The sequence below is a fragment of the Ursus arctos genome, chromosome X (genome assembly GCF_023065955.2).
Source record: "Ursus arctos isolate Adak ecotype North America chromosome X, UrsArc2.0, whole genome shotgun sequence".
Taxonomy (NCBI): domain Eukaryota; kingdom Metazoa; phylum Chordata; class Mammalia; order Carnivora; family Ursidae; genus Ursus; species Ursus arctos.
Window position 1 is genome coordinate 77,464,307 of NC_079873.1, and position 18,944 is coordinate 77,483,250.

An 18,944-nucleotide genomic window follows, 5' to 3' on the forward strand; every position below is an offset into this window, starting at 1 on the left:
CAACTATCTCTATTTGCATATGACACAATCTTGTATATAGAAAATCCTAAGGAATTCATAAAACAAAATAAAAAGTAGAAGTACACCAAGGCCACATGATATTAGATCAATATAGAAAATCAATTGCATTTCTGTACAAAAGCAGTAAACAATCCAAAATTCAAATTAAAGATACAATTTCACTTATAATAGCACCAAAAGAATGAAATACTTAGAAATCACTTTAACAACAAAGCAAAAGGCCTGTACATTAATAATCACAAAACCATACTGAGGGAAGTTAAAGGAGATATAAATAAATGGACAAGCCATTCCATGTCATTGGATTGGAAAACTCAGTATTGTTAAGATAGTAATTCTCCCCAAATTGATCTACAGATTCAACACAATCCCTGATGAAATTCCAGCAGGCCGTTTGCAGAAACTGATGAAGAGATCTGAAAGTTCTATGGAAATGCAAGAAATCCAGGATAGCCAAAACCATCTTGAAAAAAAAAAAAAGAAAGAAGTTGGACAACCTTCACTTCCCAATTTCAAAAGTGACCATAAAGCTATATTTATGAAGAAAGCACAGCACTGGCATAGGGAGAGTCATAATGATCAATGGGACAGAATTAGCAGTTCCAAAACAAATCCTAATACTTAAAGTCAACAAATTTTTGACAAAGGTATTGAGACAATTCATTGGGGAAAAGAATGTTCACTAAATGGTGCTGGGATGACTGGATATGCACATGTAAAAAGATGATCTTAGACCCTTACCTCATGCCATACACAAAAATTTACTCTAAATTTTTCACACTTACATGTAAGAGCTAAAAACGTAAAACACTTTTGGAAGAAAATATAAGAGGATCTATGGGACCTTCGGTTAAGCTAAGATATGACACCAAAAGCATAGTCCATAAAAGAAAAAAAATTGGATAAATTGGACCTCATCAAAATTCAAATTTTGTACCTTGAAAGATATCATTAAGATAATGAGAGAGAAACAAAATTAGAACATATTTCCTAAGCACATACCTGATAAAGGTCTTGTATCCAGAATACACAACCAACCCTTATAAGTAAATAAAAAAATAACCAAGCTTTTTAAATGGACAAAAGACATGAGCAGACTTTCCACCAAAGATTTACAAATGGCTAATAAGCACTTGAAAATACGCTTAACATCATCAGTCATTAGGGAAATGTATATTAAAACCACAATGAGATACCATTTTGTGCTCAGTAGAGTGAGTGCAAGTAAGACAGACAATTCCAAATGTCAGTGAGAATATAGAGAAATGGGAGCCTTTATCAGATGCTGATGGAAATGTTAATGGGCACTTTGAAAACGGTTTGGCAGTGTATCAAAATGTTAAACATAAAACTACCATACAACCCAGCAATTCCACTCTTAGGTACCTATTCAAGAGAAATGAAACACATGTCCACATAATGACTTGCATAGAAATCTTCACTGCAACATTATTCAGAAGAGCCTAAAACTGGAAACAACCAAAATGCCCACAAACTGGCAAATGGAGAGACAAATATGGTATATTCATAGAATGGAATGCTATTCAGCAATAAAAAGAAATGAACTACTGATGTCATGGATGAACCTCCAGAACATTTCATAGAGTGAAAGAAGCCAGGGTGCCTGGATGGCTCACTTGGTTAAGCATCTGCCTTCAGCTCAGGTCATGATCTCTGGGTCCTGAGATTGAGTCCCACGTCAGTCCCACGTCCCTCCTGGCTCAGTGGGGGTTCTAATTCTCCCTCTGCCTTTCCCCCCTGCTTTATGCACTCTCTCTCTCTGTCTCAAATGAATAAATAATCTTTTTTAAAAAAGTGGAAGAAGCCAATCACAAGAGCCCCATATTATATGATTCCATTTATATTAGCTGTCTAGAAAAACCAAATCTATGGAAACAGAAAGTAGATTAAATGTTGCCTAGGGTTAGGGGTGGGAACAGAGATTAACTATAAATGATCATGAGGGACCTCATTGTGGGGATGAAAATGTTCTAAAATAGATTTAAATCATTGAGTTGTATGCTTGAAATGCGGGGACTTTCTGATAGCCAAAATATATCGCAATAACGTTATTTTTAAAATTATAGCTAACATACATATAGCACTTAGTATGTACCGTGAATTGTGTTGTGTTTAGTATGTAGCACCTCATTTAATCTTTATAACAGCCCTATAAAGTAGGCAATAGTTATCCCTCTTTTGTGAACTAAGAAACTGAGGCACAGAGAGATGAGGTAACTTGCTGAAGAGCACACAGCCCATAATTAGTAGAGGTGGGATCCAAGCCCAGATGGTCTGGCTCCACAGTCTATGATCTTAGCTATGGCTTCCATTTGTGGGAGGAAAAAAATATGCAGATATGCTTGTATATGGCAATATGTGGAAGGATTCACAAGGAACTTTTACCAGTAATTCCCTCTGGGAAGTAGGAATGAGGGTGGGCAAGAGAGGGAGACAAATTTATTACTTTATACCACTTTGAACTCTGAATTTTTTATACATTTCATAATTCATGTATTCATTTTGTAGATAAGACATCATTTTTAAATCAAAACATTGGTTATCTTTGATGTGTCAGATTTTTACATTTTTAATCTTTCCTAAACTTTCTGCTATTTTCCAAGTTCTTCGGGCTGTATCTTCAGGCCAAGTTCTCAAATAATTACCATGACATATTTTCTGTTACATTTCGTTCTGCCAGTGTCAGAGCCCCAGGATGGGGTTGAAGCCAAGAAGGGGGGGGTGGCTGAGGAAGACTTAATGACAGAAGGACCTGTGTTGCTTGCTCCCCTGCCGGGGTCAGACTGTGACCGGGCTGGATTCAAGACTGCGCGGAGCTCTGGTGTGCAGCCCTGAACTTCGGAGATGCCCTGGGGCACTCCCTGGGGTCTGGCCGCCTCAGGAATCGCTGCTCTTCCGGAGGGGATAGATCACCTACGTGCATGTACACGTGTGCACACAAACTCATTCAAAAGCACGGGTTTGGATTTGTGCCTACAGGATGAGAGTGATTCTGCTCAAGCATATGTGTGTGTCTGTGTGGCAGAGGTTTGGCTTTTTTGGGTGGTTTTCCACGCGATATTTAAAGATATTCACAAGGGAATACGGTATGAAAACAGCTAAGTGTTGAGGAGTATCTTTACTAACATAGGAAGTATTCACTTGTAAACTTGAGGAAGCATTCACTGTGTGACAAGATGCTTAAAAGAAAATGGACAGGGCTGGGGCACTTGGATGGCTCAGTCAGTTAAGTGTCTGCCTTCTCGGGTCATGATCCGCAGGGTCCTGGGATCAATCCCCATGTCTGGCTCCCTGCTCAGCGGGGAGTCTGCTTCTCTCTCTCCCTCTTGCCCTTCCCCGCTGCTCTGCTCCCCTTCTTTCTCTCTCTCAGATAAATAAATAAAATCTTTAAAAAAAAAAAAGAAAATGGATAGGGTTAATATTTACACTGTGATTAACTCTTTGTAAGCATTTCTTTGGTTTAATAACACGTTGTGGGGGGAGGGAGTAACAACAGGATTTTTTAAAGATTTTATTTATTTATCTGAGAGAGAGAAAGAGAGGGAGCAGAGAAGCGGGGAAGGGCAAGAGGGAGAAGGAGAAGCAGAAGCAGACTCCCCGCTGAGCAGGGAGCCAGACATAGGACTGGATTCCAGGCCCCCAAGATCATGACCTGAGCCGAAGGCAGAGGCTTAACTGAGTCACCCAAGCACCCCACAACGGGGATTTTTTTTTTTTAATATGTACTTGTAACTGAATGCTAACACTTCACAAGAGCATATTGTGAGAAAATGGGATACTCTCTTTCATGAAAGCTTCCTTTTTAAAAATTTCATATTCAGTAAAGACTAATTTAAAAGACATTTGAAGAAGAATCTTTTTTTTTTAAATATATACTTCTCTTCTCTGGCTGTGGGCTAGCATGACATAATCCCCAGAGCCTTTTTGCTATCGAGACACAGAAAAATCCAATGAAAGAAGCATGGGGCTTCAGAGTCCGATGGATTGAAGTTCAAATCCCAGACCTACTACTAGCTATGTGCTCTTGGGCAGGTTATTTGACCTAACCTTCAGCTTTTTTATGTTTTGGGTTTTTTCCCTGAGAAGATGGGATAGCACCCCCTCCCCACACAGCATCATCGACTGCAGCACCTTACACAGTGTCTGGCAGTCAGTAAGCGCTCAACAAACATTAGTTCTCTTACCTCCCCTGAGTAGGAGAAAAAAAGACTTTGTGCAAGCAGTCTACCTTCTCTTACATGCTGATTTTCCTGCTAAGGCCGTGCATGACAGAGTGATAATGTGTGGTTGCCGTCCCTCGTCTCTCCAGATCTCGTCTACTCTGCCCCAGCTGTGGTTCCCCACGTCCGCAGTGCAGCTGCTCTTCCTTTCCGGCAAAGCAATGATTCTGAGGAGTTTTATCACCCACTTGGATGCTGTACCCTCCTGTTTGCGAACTGATCATCTATAGCCAGGCAAGCACCAGAACACTTTGGTTTGTTGTGAGGATGTCGCTACTAGGCACCTTTCCCAGAAGAGGTGGTGAGAAACTTGTGGGAAAAGTCTTTACAAATGACTACTTCTGTTGTCTTTATTTGTAAAAGAAAAAAATGTTGAGGACATGGGAATGAGACCACCGCCGGATCCTGTATGACAGTCTTACCCAAAGAATTTACATCTGCCTGATAAATGCATGGGGTGGAGCCAATGATAAGGAACTCATAGAGCAACTGACCTATTTCCCCCAATTCCCACGAACTGTGTTATTCCTGGTGGAGGAGCCGGTTCAGATGAGGGCCTACTACGCACAGACTAGATGTTATAGGAGGAATTTTTGACTTTTGAAAAGTGTTCAGAATGCTAAGCTTTTGGGTATTGGAGCAGGGAGGAGGAGACAAGGCGCATGCTATGACCAGCACACAACTAAAGCATACAACCAGAGAGCGAGGGGTTAGGCCTTGAACATCATCTACATTTAATTCCTCCAAGGTCAGGGGTGCCTGGGTGGCTCAGTTGGTCAAGCATCTGCTTTTGGTTCAGGTCATGATACTGGAGTCCTGGGATCGAGCCCTGAGTTGGGTTCCCTGCTCAGCGGGGAATCTGCTTCTCCCTCTCCCTCTGCTCCTTCTTTCTCTCACTTTCAAATAAATAAATAAAATCTTTAAAAAAAAATAATTCCTCCACGGTCAGCATATTCTAAGAGCAGAAATCCAAGGGCGAGCCTTCGGGGGAAGCCATACTTGAAAAGTAGGAGGAAATTAAAACAGTAAAGTAAACTAGAAAGAGCAGCAGAAGGCAAAGAAAGCAGGATATCACAAGGTCAAAACAAGAATCTTCAGTGGCATCGAAAGTAGCAATGAATTCAAAAAAGAGAAGCAGCAAGAAGTGATTTGACCAGGAGGAAGTTAGCAGCGGTTTCTGAGGTTAAGTGGTTTCTGACTGGGCAGGTGGTTTCTATTATATAAACGATGGTTTATATGGGATGAGATATTTAGATCAACAGTTTATTTCTCACAGAACATTAAAGAGCCATTATAATTAGATTCACTCACTCATTCATTTATTTCATTAGCATTTGCTGTGCTCTTACAAGTGCCTAATTCTGCTAAGCTCCATGGGGTAAGGGGACCTAATAGAAAAGCCATAATTAAATCATAATGGCTTCTCTCTCACAAGGAATCTGGGTGAAGTTTTAGACCTAGGACTTCAAAATGAGAGTCTCATTTCCCAGTAACTGTTTCAGTGTATGTATTCTTTTCTGATATATTAGCCTTTTGTTTCCCTTTTTGAATTAAAAAAGTTTGGTTTGCCACATCACAGGCCAAGTGTCAACCTGAAAGGACAGCAAGTTTAAAAAACCCCCAAATCTCAATGTCTCTTATGTATGCGGTGAGGAAAGGCAGGAAGGGTATTTATACTTTGTGTTAGATTTTCTTTTTTTCTTTCTCAAATACAAAAGCCCACACAGAATAGTCCAAAAGAACCAAAGTTTCCTCAGTTTCACAAAAAAAGCATCCATTGCTTTGCCTCTCATAATTTAATCAGTTTGGTTGGCCGCATCACTGGCGAGGTACCAACTTGGATTCTGGCAGGAGGTTAAAAACATCAAGTCTCAAAGACGCCTATGTGAGCTCGGAGGGAACACAGAAATGGCATTTATACCTTGTATTAGGTATTTATTTCCATAACAGTTTGATGCCTACCACAGAAGCCCACCCCCACAGGAGTAGGCCAAAGCTGCCAAGCTGTCCACACATTCAGAAAATATACCTGTGGAGCTCTGCTTCTCAAGGTGGAGTTCAGAGCGCTTTGCAGTAAGTAACCTGGTGCCTGGAAGCGAGACAACCCACAGGATGCCTTTGGCACATCGAAGGTGGTGGTGAATTTTACAGTCCAGTGTGAACATGCACACATTAGTTATAAGGGACTTTTGTAACTGGCCAGCCAAAATAACGAACCTTGAAAAAAAATATGCCAACCCATCTACAGTGTGATGTGTGCTGGTTTTTTTTCTTCCTACATTCCATATTTTCTGGGTTTTTTTCTCTTTTTAACAATGAGGAAAAACTGGGGCTCCTGGGTGGCTCAGTCGGTTAAGCATCTGCCTTTGGCTCAGGTCATGATCCCAGAGTCCTGGGATGGAGCCCCGCGTTAGGCTCCCTGCTCAGTTGGGAGTCTGCTTCTCCCTCTCCTTCTCCCCCTGCTCATGCTCTCTCTCTCACTGTCTCTCAAACAAATAAAAATAAAATCTAAAAACAAATGAAGAAAAACTTTTAACTTAAAAAAAACCTACTTAACACCTATCAGGCTCTTCTAGGCCATCTTAGGGAAATATACCTACTTAACACTGCTTGGATTATCCTTTTAGTTTCTTTATCCTTTAAATTAGCTTCACTGATTCCAATAGCCAAGCCAAAAAATCTGATCTACTACATTTGGAAAGCCACTATTTTCCAACTGCTTTGTCACTCTATCTTAAGTCAAAAGACAGACCTGTCAAATGTTTAAATGGAGAATATTCTTTCTGCAGTAACTCCAAGCAGACATATAAAGACATGTACCCACAAGTCACTATGAATCTTAACTAGCAGTTTTTGCCCACTTTATAACTGTGATTGACTCCCCCTTACCATCAGATTCAAGGACTGTGTGGATGTGTGGCAGAGAAAACCTAGGCTCTCCTGACGGATGTGTAAAGAAATCCAAAACCAAGGAAAGAACTCCCCCATCTCAGCTCAAATTTTAATTAATTATTCGCTTCCTTATTACCCGAAGGTACAGGTTCCATCTCTCCCTATCCAACTTCTTAATGTAAACTAGACAATCAAAATAGTTCCAGTTCCGGGAGAATGCTCAGCATAGGCTATTTCATAATATGGCATGTAATCCTTTCACAGGGAATAGTTTTTGTAAGCAAAGACTTTTTAAAAAATGAAACAGAGTCAAGACCTTGGTTTTACGTCTCCTATCTAAAACCGCACCTGAAGTAGAAATGTGGGGCTAAGCTTTCTCAGTGGAAAACAACCACCTCGGCAGGTTTCCTAAAAGTTAAACATGATGATTTTAGAGGAAAACAACATTTATTGTGTGAAAGATTTATATTTAATCAAAGGCATAAACCAAAACTAAGATTATTATAGTTGACCATAATATTGACAATTAAGTCACAACAACCTGATAAAGAAATAGCAGCTAAAGCAAATGAAGATGAATTGCTTTCAATTCCTAAGGCAAATACAGTAATTCCAACACCATTAAGTAATAATTAGAACCTTTCAAATATGAATTTGAGAGCAAAATAGCGACTCATGAAAATATTTTAACTTGATGCAAATTATACAATAATCTTAACTCGTCTGGGAAGTGGCCAGTTCGGAAGGGTCAATGTTCTATCACACTACATCAATCAGCAAATTCAGAGGGGTCACTTGTTATACATAACTAATGAATCGTTGAATACCACATCAAAAACTAAGGATGTTATTATACAGTACTATACAGCGGCTAACTGAACATAAGAAAAACACAGGATATTCACAATGCGATTTTGAAAAATAAAAGTCAAGAGGAACACGGTATTGCAAGATTTACAATTTACTAGCTCTTCCAGTGTTTCACAGTGATACAGGGGTTTCAAGGATCTAACATCAATGGGACAAAAGGTGGACTTAAACTGAACACGTCTTGATTGAATCAGACTATTGATGTAAGTTTTCGGTCTATCGTAAGCAGTAGTAGGTACTTCCATCCAGGCAATTTCATAGCTCACAGGGGGGAATGTAAATGTCCTAAAAGTAAAGGAAAAAAAGTTAATCAACTTGTAACCCAAATTTCAATATCTGTATGCGCTCACACATGTGAGCATCTATTCTGCTAATGAAGACCTTCGTGTGTTCCCCGTCGGCGGCTCAATTAAAATGTGAAGGGCCTAGGGGATTAATTCAGCCAGCAACGGTTCTCATGCTTTGCCATTCAAATACTGACGTTACTGAAACACATGTTTTCCCCAAATCTGGTTCCAGGTTGGGCTAGATGTGTTTATCACTCTACGAAGAGCTCACCAGAGGAGTGTGGTAAATGAAGAATATTGGGAGCAGAGTGTACTTGCCGGGGAACCTCACTAGCAAGGCCACTGTTAGGATTCTCCTTTCCTCTTCAGTCTACGTCCAAATCTATTAGAAAGGGGACCACTCAGGATCTTTAGATGGACATGCAGGTAAACCCCCAAAGGCTCTTCTGCCCTTTGTGGCCATGCCTTGCCTTGAGAGACCTGACCTAACTACGCACGGCTAACACAGTACCAACCAGATCCGAACACACCACTCGACAAGACCTCGGCAAACTCAGTCCATCCATCACATGCACAGGCTGAAGTAAACACCAACAGAGAGCTGAGGACTAAGATGAAGGAACATACCTTAAGGTTCAAGAGGAATAGGCCCGTGGTTTGCTGTTTACACTATCTCATACTGGTTATTTGTTATGGCGCGAGAGAGGCAGTAGGCTAGAAAGATTCCAATCAGCTAGAAATAAAATACGAACAAAAATTAAACACGCACACACACACACACACACAAAAGAGCCTACAGACCTAAGGATACAGGTTTATTTTCCTTTCACTTCGAATTCACTAATAATTTCCTTCCTTAAGTTTCTCTCGGCAGTTCTGCTTGATACTCTGCAGCTCCTGGATCACATTCAAAGAATATAAGGGAAGTTTTACTACTACTATGACCTGGAGTTTCACAACAGTCACTGACAAAAATCATTCCAGAAAAATTCTGAATGTCGTAAGTTTTGGGGAAACTTATCAGATAAGACAGCTGTCAGCTATCAGAACAAAAAGGACATGGCTCAGACTATGATCTCATCACGTAAAATCTCCATTTACAAAGGCAGAGATTTTCTTGGAAGCTCTCGTGCAGTGCTGCAGTGATGGATTTGTTCTGCAGTACTTGGGCTGTCCAGTAAGCTAGCCACTGGCCACATGTGGCTTTTGAGCACTTCAAATGGGGCTCGAGCAACTGAGGAACTGAATTTTTCATTTTATTTAATAATTAGAACCTTTCGAGGGTGCCAGTGGCTACTTTATTAGACGGTGCAGATTCAGACATAGCTGTGCCTGCTGCTTGAGAGATATATTAATATTAGATTTCCAAAACCAATTACACAGGTCAAAATGCAGTATTATTCTTTCTTTTAGTTTTAGCTCCATGATGTTTAATATAGGACAAAGCCCTGACCTCTAAAAAAATGGCTTAGAGCCACAATACAAACTTTTCATGCTACAGTGAGAAGTAGCACAACTCAGGAAATAGAATTTGACCCACAACGTAGCACGTACCCAACAGGACAGGCACATATTGAATGGGTGGGTCGTATGATCTAAGTTTTTGCAGGTCAGAACTTATATGGAACTCACCAGGCAGCTGTAGCCCGGGAAAGAAAAAATCCAAACAACGTTTTAGAATCTTGACTGCACAGCAAAACAAGGTTCCCATCTATCTCATGTTTGAATTAATGAATTAGGGTGCTGGAGAGCCCGCCATACCCGAGGGCACCAGGTATGTACTACTAGGAGTTAATTCTAAGCTTTGCTTTTTGTAGTTTCAAGGCGTGACAGGCCACGGTAAAAAAGAGCAGGTAAACAGGGAATAAACATCTGGAGAAGTCTAATTGTGAAAATAGTGTGGGAAAACAGAAGATCCCAGACATCAAAAAACTGGAATGAAAATAACAAAAGCCCCCACCCAAATAAAACAAAGCTAAAGAGACCTTAACACAAATGACTGACTACATGTTTTGTTAAAAGCAGCCGGGAGTTTGTGAAAACGTGACTTCTCTGGAAATGCCCTGAAGCCTTCAGAGTTGAAATCTTCTATCTTACTCTGAACAAGAGTGAGGAGACATTCCTAACAACAAGGACTTACCTGGAAGCAAGCAACTCCAAAAGAAATTCCGGCAACCACTCCCATTTCCGACTCTATAATGGTCATCACCTTTATAAAACAACCCTAATGGGAGAGGGAAAAAATATTAAGTACAGCATGAGGAATACTGAACACTTGGCTCGTCCATCTCCGCCAAAAGACGAGCTTTAGCTAACTCAGCCTTTGCTCAGCATTGTACTGAAATTCACTCCTTCATAAAATAAATCCTACCTCCTTTCAAGCACAATGCTCTCGACAGGAGTTTGAAGAACAGAAGTTCTACCTGTTGGATTATGCATTTAAAAGTGCTCTTTGTTAGTTCTGTGAACTCAAGTCACAAATTGTCTGAGCTTCAGTTTCCTCATTTAGTCAATGAGAATAATACCTGCCCCGCCTATTTCGGATTGCATCTATTGTGAGGAAAAATTAAAAACTGAGTCAACTCTGTATTCAGTTAATATTTTCAAATAAAAAAAATTTTAAAGGCTCCTTACTTCATTGTTTACTTTATCTGCATCTCTCTGTGGAGAACAATTGTCAAGTTTGCAGCAACTCTTGGGAAATCCTTTTTCTGAGTAATAATTAGTATCCTTCCAATCTCTATAGTCGGTGACACCACAACAATGCAACTGAAAAAAATCCAACAAAACCATTTATAGTTCACTTCACAGCTTTGTAGTCAAACACTTACCCTATTATCTTAGATTGCAATTTGTGTTCAAAACAACATTATACTCAATGATCTCTATCCTAACATTTTAATGCGGCTGTTCTCAATTGGCATTATAATTCAAGAGATAAGCACTTTTTTCTAAATACCAAGTGTAACCCTTTTGGACTGGCCTTGTTCTCCTGCCACAGCTGGTACTAACAGTACTTGGTCCGCGGTGTGAGGAGTGAAGAGGTGTACATGGGAGGAGAATGATCAGGAGAAAAGGGAGATATGTCACTTAGTATCATCCCACACTTCTTTTCCAGGGACATATCTTTCCAGGGACATATTTTCTCCTGATCTAAGATTGTAAGGAGAATATCACACAAGGGGACAGGGGCCTATCCTTTTCTCTAAAGGGATAAGGATGTGCTCCCCTCTTGAGAAGCCACCACCTAAGACCACTTACCTTATTTTGAATCTTGTCTACTGCATCGCTTCTATAATCTCCCGCAGAGTTATACTGCTTTAAAATTTTCTCATAATTATTCTTAAAACTGTTTTTAATCTACAGTAAAGAAACACGCCAGTAAATAAACATTCTAGAAAGTTCCAAATAAAAAATCCCCCACATCTGACCAACGGTCATATCTTTGACAGCAGCAACATGTCTGGTAATTAACTTCTACGGTCCAATCCTGTCTTCTATGAGCTATAGTCTAGCTGAGGGGATTACTAAGCAAAACATTACAATAAAAGATGATAACTGCTCAAGTTCAAAGTGCTATGGGAGATTTTATTCAATTTTCCTCTATTTTAAATAAAATACAAATTTGATGCCTACAGGATTTTTAAGTTACAAAACCTTACTTTGGGAGACTGCATTACCACTTTGTGAAACACTCTCATTGAGGAGCCTTCACTACGCACTGAATGATTTCTCAACCCCAGTTTTAACAGTGGAACCCTGATTTTCACTTCAATATTAAAGTTTTGATGATCTGCATTAAGTATATCCAATTTTTTTTAAATGCGTGGCATAAGGGAGAACACAGTGGAAAACTGTGTTATCAGTTTTGTGCTTTAAATATTTTCCTATCAGTAAGGTTATAAATTGTACTATCTCCACTTTAATAGGTACTTGTACATAGAAAAAGAACTGGAAATACATGTAATTATGGGTACCTGTAATTTTCCTCTGGTAACTGTCAGTCTACAATTTTCTAAATTTTTTTTATATTAAAAGTGGGCTAGAATTTTTACAAGAAAGCCATCACTGTCAGCTGCCATTTGAAAAGTAAGCTTTAAAAGTGATTTCTGAATGATTAACTGTTTTTATCTCTGGGAGGATCAATTTTAACATATTAAGGTTCCCAAATTCAGGCTTACCTCATGTCTGAAAACAAATCCTACGATGGCAGCGACCAGTTCAACCAAAAAAATGAGAGTCAGAAACATAGCATACTGTGGGATAAAAAGAAAGTCCAAGTCAGAATAAATAAGATACATCACAGCTGCAAGGGGAGTCAACGAAAAAAAAATAGTCTGCTCAATCAGTTGAGCATGTTTTTATTAAAAAGGACAAGGAAAACACAACAAAAGTGGGAACTGACAGCAGAAATGTTACTTGCGAAGAAAGAGGAGAAATCATAAAGGGCCATGGCCAGTTTCAAGAAACAAAGCCAACAACATGTAAGACTTTTCTAAAATCAAGAATCAATTCTAAGGAAAATAAGGACTCACCAGTTTTAGCATCCATGCAGAAGCTCGGCAGGTAGCAAAACAGCCAAAGGTGCCCAAGAGAATAATGACAGTACCAGTACCAATGAGCACGAAGGGTACATTGGTGGCCTTCTCATTCAAAAGGGAAAAATAATTCTCCAGGCTCACCTTGCCCCAAATACCAACGGCAAGAAGGATAACACCAGTGATCTATGTGGGAAATCAGAGAACAGAAAGTTATACACTGTATACCGCAACACCTTCAAACCACAAACCACCAGGTATTTAAGAAACAACAGGTGTAGTGACTTAGCAGTCTGTGGCCACAGAGCTGTGGCTGGGTTATGGGAGACAGGGGGTAGGAAGGAGATCTGCACTTAAGGACACGCCTTGATAAATCCACGCTGGATCACTAGGTAGCCCAGGCAGCCAGGGCAAAACCAGGGGGCAGCTAGAGAAGACATCTTAACAAAACTCTTAAACTTCATCTGTTTCTTTTTGTTGGGTTTTTCAGGTTTGGTTTTGTTTTGTTTTTGGTATAAGCCGAAGTCCATGGCATATCTGTCCTAGGGACAACAACTTATTTAACTGCTTTACTCCCGCCATAGGAAGAAAACCTTCCTGGAGGAGGGAAAAAAGTGTCTCTATGAGTTCCAGAAACTTCCCCCTTCTCCCCACCCCAGTTCAGAGATGAGCAAAGCGTACAAAGGGACAGTACACCAAAGCAAGCCCGGGGATAGGTTGGCGGGAGCGCAGTCATTACCATGCTTACCTGCGAAATACTCCCCTCTTTATGAAGCAGTGAAAAGAAAGAGACTATTATGCGGGTGAACCCTCAGAGGGGCGGGGCAAGCCTCGCCTCTCTCAACGGTCCGGGGACACCCTCTGCGAGCTCTGCCTTCCTCGTCCCCCGCATCGAATTCGAACCCTAAGCACATCTGTGTCCCGGCACAGCCTATTGGCGGCCATCCTCCGGGACCCTGACCCCGGCGCAAGAGGCCGGAGCTCGAGCCCCAGCAACCTCATGCCCGCGTCGGGGTCCCAGCAGCTACCGCCTCCCAAACCGCACCCGCGCCTCCCTCCCCACCCCGGCCTCCCTCCTCGCCCCCGACATGAGCGCCCTCTGCTCAGGGTCACACCCCCCAACCAAGCCCAGGATCCCCTCCCGTCCCCGGGCTCCTCCAGCTCTCACCCAGAAGATGAAAGTGTAGATCAAGAGGACGCTCTTGAAACAAGTAATGACTGGTTTGGTCTGTAGTCTCCGAGACGGGGACGCCATGACTAGCCCAAGACCCTGCCCCGCCGCACCGGGCACTCGGAGCGGAGCGAGAGAGACGCAGCGTCCCCGAGTCTCCCCGGAAACTGCCGGAAACTCACGAGCGTCTACAACTGAGAAAAGCCGGAAACACTGTACAATTTTCTAGAGGGTAAAGTCTTGGGAGGCTCGCCGGAAAGTGACGACAATTTCCAAGCGCCCCCTGCTGCAAGTTACCGAAAACTGTATGCAAAGGTTCTAGTGCCGGAAATTCCTTAGATCTTCAAGCGGAGCTTTCTTCATTTTCTCTCTGAATCTTTCCCGCCCCCCGCCTCCCCCCCTCCGCCCTTATAACTTGATCATATTGTTCTATCACGAGTAGCGCCAGCAGCGCTTTGAGATTCGGCCTCGCGGGCCCCTGGTGCCCTAGAGGGAAAGAAAGGAATGAAAAGAGGTTAAAAGTGACCGAAGAAAATTTTATTACACGGCTAAATACCCCCAAGAAGCATATTTCCAAAGAGAAACAAAGCAGATTGCAAAGCGACACGTACAGTCATCGGTTTTTAGACAAAAACTGAGGAAAAGTGAAATCTACCCGAGTGGGGGAATTAGGCTGATTTCTTTTTCTAGGAGGCTGAAGTCTAAAGTTACACAGCTAAGAGCAAAGCCAAAACTAGAGATCACTGTGCTTTTCAATCCCCTCCCCTGTTAAACACAAGCTACATCTGGTATTGGGTTGTGGAGGGTCTGTCCATTCCCCTAAAATTCTCCCAATTGCTTAGATCTTCCTAGAACTTAAGACGTGTTCCTAAGGAGTTAAACTGCTTATGGAATGGGAATGAATCACCAAAAAGTTTTCTGTCCCACATGTCCAGAGGCAGCCCTGAGTCAATCTTAGGGGTAAAGTGGGATTAAAAAACAGCCCTTTTCACGGTCTCCTAAACACTGGTGATAAAAGCTGAGGCATTTTTTGTTTGGGGCTTAACTTTAGGAATGGTTACATGTAAAGACAAGTCTCTGGATAGTTGAAAGGCCTAGAAAATTTGGATTATGCAAATCAGCAGAGCCTTAAAGGGTGTTTAAAGTTCTTTGATACATCTGTGAAATGGGATGTCTCTATTTCATAAAGGATGCATGTGCATGCGCTTTGCTCAGCACACAAGAATAAGTGCAGATATTTGAGCTATAGATATAAAAACGGGTTAATTCTATGCCTATAGTTACAGAGGAGAAAAGAAATGAGCCTAGACATTATAGATACTCACTGTTTTCTGCTTTCTGGCACCTTTTTGGCTTCAAGAGTGACCAAATGAGCCATTCAATTTGCCCTCAATTTAAATAGGTCATTTACTTTTTATAGGAACCTCGGAATAGGGAGGTCTTTTTTATCTAGTCAGGTTCAAAACACATTTACAAAATAAATTAAATACAAATGAATTAATGAAGTGCTATAGGCATCTTGGTCTCTCATTTTACTCAGGAACATTAGTTCGATCCCTAGCATTCATCTTTCTAGAAATTCAGGACAGGTGTAATCAAGGAGAAAAGATCACTATTGGGTGTCAAGACTCAATTTTCTGTTTAATGTAAAATATGCACTTTGTGAAACTTTCTCTGGACCTTCTTGGTCTCTCCATGAAAATATACCCTTATGAGAAAAAATAGTTACTTCGAGGAAATCTGAGTTAATACCTAACACCAACAATACTATAGAGCTGTATGCTCCTTTATCCATGTGGTGAGACACAGAGCATTGAAATGTCAACCAAAAACAAGTTCATTCCTAAGAAAAGTTTGTCATTGGACATTCCTAGTGAATTATGGATGGCATTTGAATCATGGAAGTGTATTTTTTTCCTATTAAATCATATGTGTATGTAGCTGCACGTTTCCATGTTATGTATCATGAACAGGTTGGTCATTATTACAGCACAGAGTATGTATTAAGGTCTGATTTCTCAACTAAAGTGTAAGCTCTTCGAGGGCAGACAGAGTGTCCAGTGGGTGTGTGCTGTTTCTTGAAGAATGGGAGTAGGAGACAGTATCTGTTCCCTAGGCGATCCACTACATCACCATTGACACAAGCTCGACATCACAATGGGCATTTCCCGCATAGCTACTGTATTGTATAGCGAAAGGAGAGGTGATGCCCAAACTTTGTTTGCTTGAAACCTTGCTTTAAGCATATACCACAGAACCAGAAAACAAGAACGTTCCATTGACTTGGTCACACAGAGCTTCCCTGTACCTCGAATATTGATCTGGGACCAGCTCCTCTAACATCATGCCAGATGTCTGAGGTCCAAGAGAGCAACTACTGGAGAATGAATATTGCACCAACAGTCTTTATACTAAAATTTTATCCTAAAACTTTAAACACATATAAACACATGGAGAGAATGGGTAAATGATACAACTATACACCCATAAACACTGAAGGAAGGTTACCAGGAAATACAGCAGATGTCAAGTTTGAAAGTAACACACAGGCCACAATTACAGGAAATGAGGTTGAGGGAGGCTCTAAGTAAATGCAAAGCTTTCTCCCTAGGCTAAATAACACTATCTGAGGGGTTCTCTTATTAAAATAAGTATCAAGGGAAATCTTGCTAACTCCTTGTCATCTTAAATGGAAGCTTCCTCTGAAGCTTAGGTTTATACCATGTTCTGGAAGGGATTTTCGTTGTGATCCGGAGCGCGAAGAAATATTTTTGTAGCTGAAGAGAAAACAAAATAGCCAAAGCAAAAGCCACATCTTATTTCCAAGAATGTGTTGATTTTCCGCCTCTCCCTTCCTCTGCCACTACAACGCTGCTTTGTTCGAGTAACAGTCAGTGCCAAATTAAACCAAAGGCTGACATGGAATTTAATATTCCTATGGCCACAACACCTTGCACCACCACCTCCCACCCTGCCATGCCACTAAACCCAGAAGTTCAGTTTACTTCAAATTTAGGCCTGGGTCTGGGCCCAAACTCAGACCAAAGGGGCATCTACTTCTATCTAAGGCAACATAAATAGTAATTCTCTAGGTCCTAAAATACATTTATTCTGTAAAGTATTAATATTGTAATACTTAATTGTATTATTGATATTACATTCTATTATATATATTGCGACTGTAATATTGAGCATTGACTGTGTACCAACCACCGTTGCTAAGCGCTTGACAGGTGTTACCTCATGCATACATCACAAAAGCCCTCATTGTGAGGTCAAGACTGCTACTGCCCTCCTGTTACAGATGAGGAAACAGGTTCAAAGAGGCTAACTTGCCTAGGATGAAGCTTTGCCAACTTCTGTTTCTCTCACCAGAAACAGGGCCCACTCTGTGATGAGACATGGCTGCCATTGTATAAACAGCTGTCTTGGCTGGGAATAACCCAAGCAAAGACTGCTGTATTCAGACATTTAGCCACAAATAAGGGCTTTTAAAAGCCCCCAAAGCACAAGAACTTCGATGATTTCCCCAATTCTGCCTTGTGCTTGGGGCTTTTGTTGAGTTTTACTTTTGCCTTCGTTCCTGTAGCCCAATCACCTAGGAAGTAACCCTGCCCATCCCAGAGTGGCAAGGCAGAGAGTTCAATACCTTTTTTGGTTCAATCTATTTTCCTCCCTCTTTCTGACCACAAAAACACATGTTTGATGCTGAAAATATAGGAAAAAGGAAAATATTTTCCTTAAGTATTGTTGCTGTTTGTTTTACATTCAATATTTAGTAGGGATTTGTGTCCCTTCCCTATTAATTTCCTGTAACCTTCAAGATTAAGTTTATGTTATGTTCTTTGGCATTTAAACTATGCCTCCCCCAGCAAATATGATATCATCTTATTTCCTACTGCTTTTCCAACGTGAATTTTCTGTTCCACAATAAACCAGTAAGTATGATTATCTCCCGATAAATAAGGTCTGTCCCCTGCTCCCTTCCCAGTCTCCAACCTCACTCAGAATTCCTACTCCTTGCTTAAAGCACATCCCAACCCCAACTCAATGAGAGCGTTCCTCTGCCCCCTTTATCCATACCCTCTACCCCCGCCCACACACAGTATCAGACTTCATAGACTGACCACTCACACTAACTCAGACCCTTAATTAATTACAAGGGTACCTGCTTTCTTCTCTACTTACCTTACTCCTGCTATCTACATGTTCAGAAACTACTGAAGAGCCAGTGTGGCAGGCTCCTGCGCCCCCTTTTATACTCTCCCCAGTGCCCTAGGACATAATGCTCAATTGATGAGTTCATTTGGTGCTCAGCCAATCCCTGTTGAGCAACTTGGTCATAGCTGGTTTCTGAGACTAACCACTTAGTAGTGACTTGAGGTTTGATTAATTAAATTAAATAAAACTGAATGTCTAAGCCATCCCAGTATCACACTGTCATAAACAAAACAATTAAATTGAGCTGCTGGATAATGTCTTGGAACATTACCACTCCCTGTCTTAGGAACCAGTGAAAAAACATCAGCTATTTCACTCAGAATGCATTTTATCTCTTATTCACACAATGTCCTTCTCATTTTCAGTTTCTAATACCTTTTCTAGAATCCCTTTAATTACCTTTGGCTAAGTGCCCATCATAAAATATAAAAGCATGTCCTGCTTGTTTTCTTAAAATCTCATATTTCACCTAACAGCCATCAAGTAAACATCATTTAAACAGATAATTTGAACATTACCATTTAAATAGATAATTCGTATGTACAATTTTAAGAATTCGTCTCCCGAATAGGAATATCTTTATTCCTGTTGTCTCTTATGTATTCTCATTATTCCTTTTCTGAAATTCTCTTCTGTGTCTAGTTTTCATTCACTTTTTTTTCCATCTGCTCCTTTCAGATTCTCCATGAATCCCTTCCTCCCT

General features: G+C 40.8%; 1 protein-coding gene across 1 annotated transcript; it reads right to left on the bottom strand.

The window, feature by feature from the left end:
• Positions 1-7,582: 7,582 nt before the first annotated feature.
• Positions 7,583-18,250, bottom strand: TSPAN6 (tetraspanin 6). Its single transcript, XM_026483541.4, has 9 exons — positions 18,209-18,250; positions 14,018-14,506; positions 12,847-13,035; positions 12,493-12,567; positions 11,573-11,671; positions 10,946-11,080; positions 10,452-10,535; positions 8,939-9,044; positions 7,583-8,309 (listed from the first exon to the last, which is right to left on the bottom strand). The coding sequence occupies exons 2-8, from the start codon at positions 14,102-14,104 to the stop codon at positions 8,976-8,978; spliced, it is 738 nt and encodes a 245-aa protein (XP_026339326.1). The 5' UTR covers positions 14,105-14,506; positions 18,209-18,250; the 3' UTR covers positions 7,583-8,309; positions 8,939-8,975.
• Positions 18,251-18,944: the final 694 nt, after the last annotated feature.

Bases quoted from the DNA above. Each gene is read 5' to 3' on its own strand.
- TSPAN6 (XM_026483541.4), bottom strand. From the start codon at position 14,104: ATGGCGTCCCCGTCTCGGAGACTACAGACCAAACCAGTCATTACTTGT. The intron at 13,036-14,017 runs GTGAGAGCTGGA...TTTCCCACATAG, and splicing joins TCTACACTTTCATCTTCTGG to ATCACTGGTGTTATCCTTCT. The intron at 11,672-12,492 runs GTAAGCCTGAAT...TCTTTACTGTAG, and splicing joins GATTTGTTTTCAGACATGAG to ATTAAAAACAGTTTTAAGAA.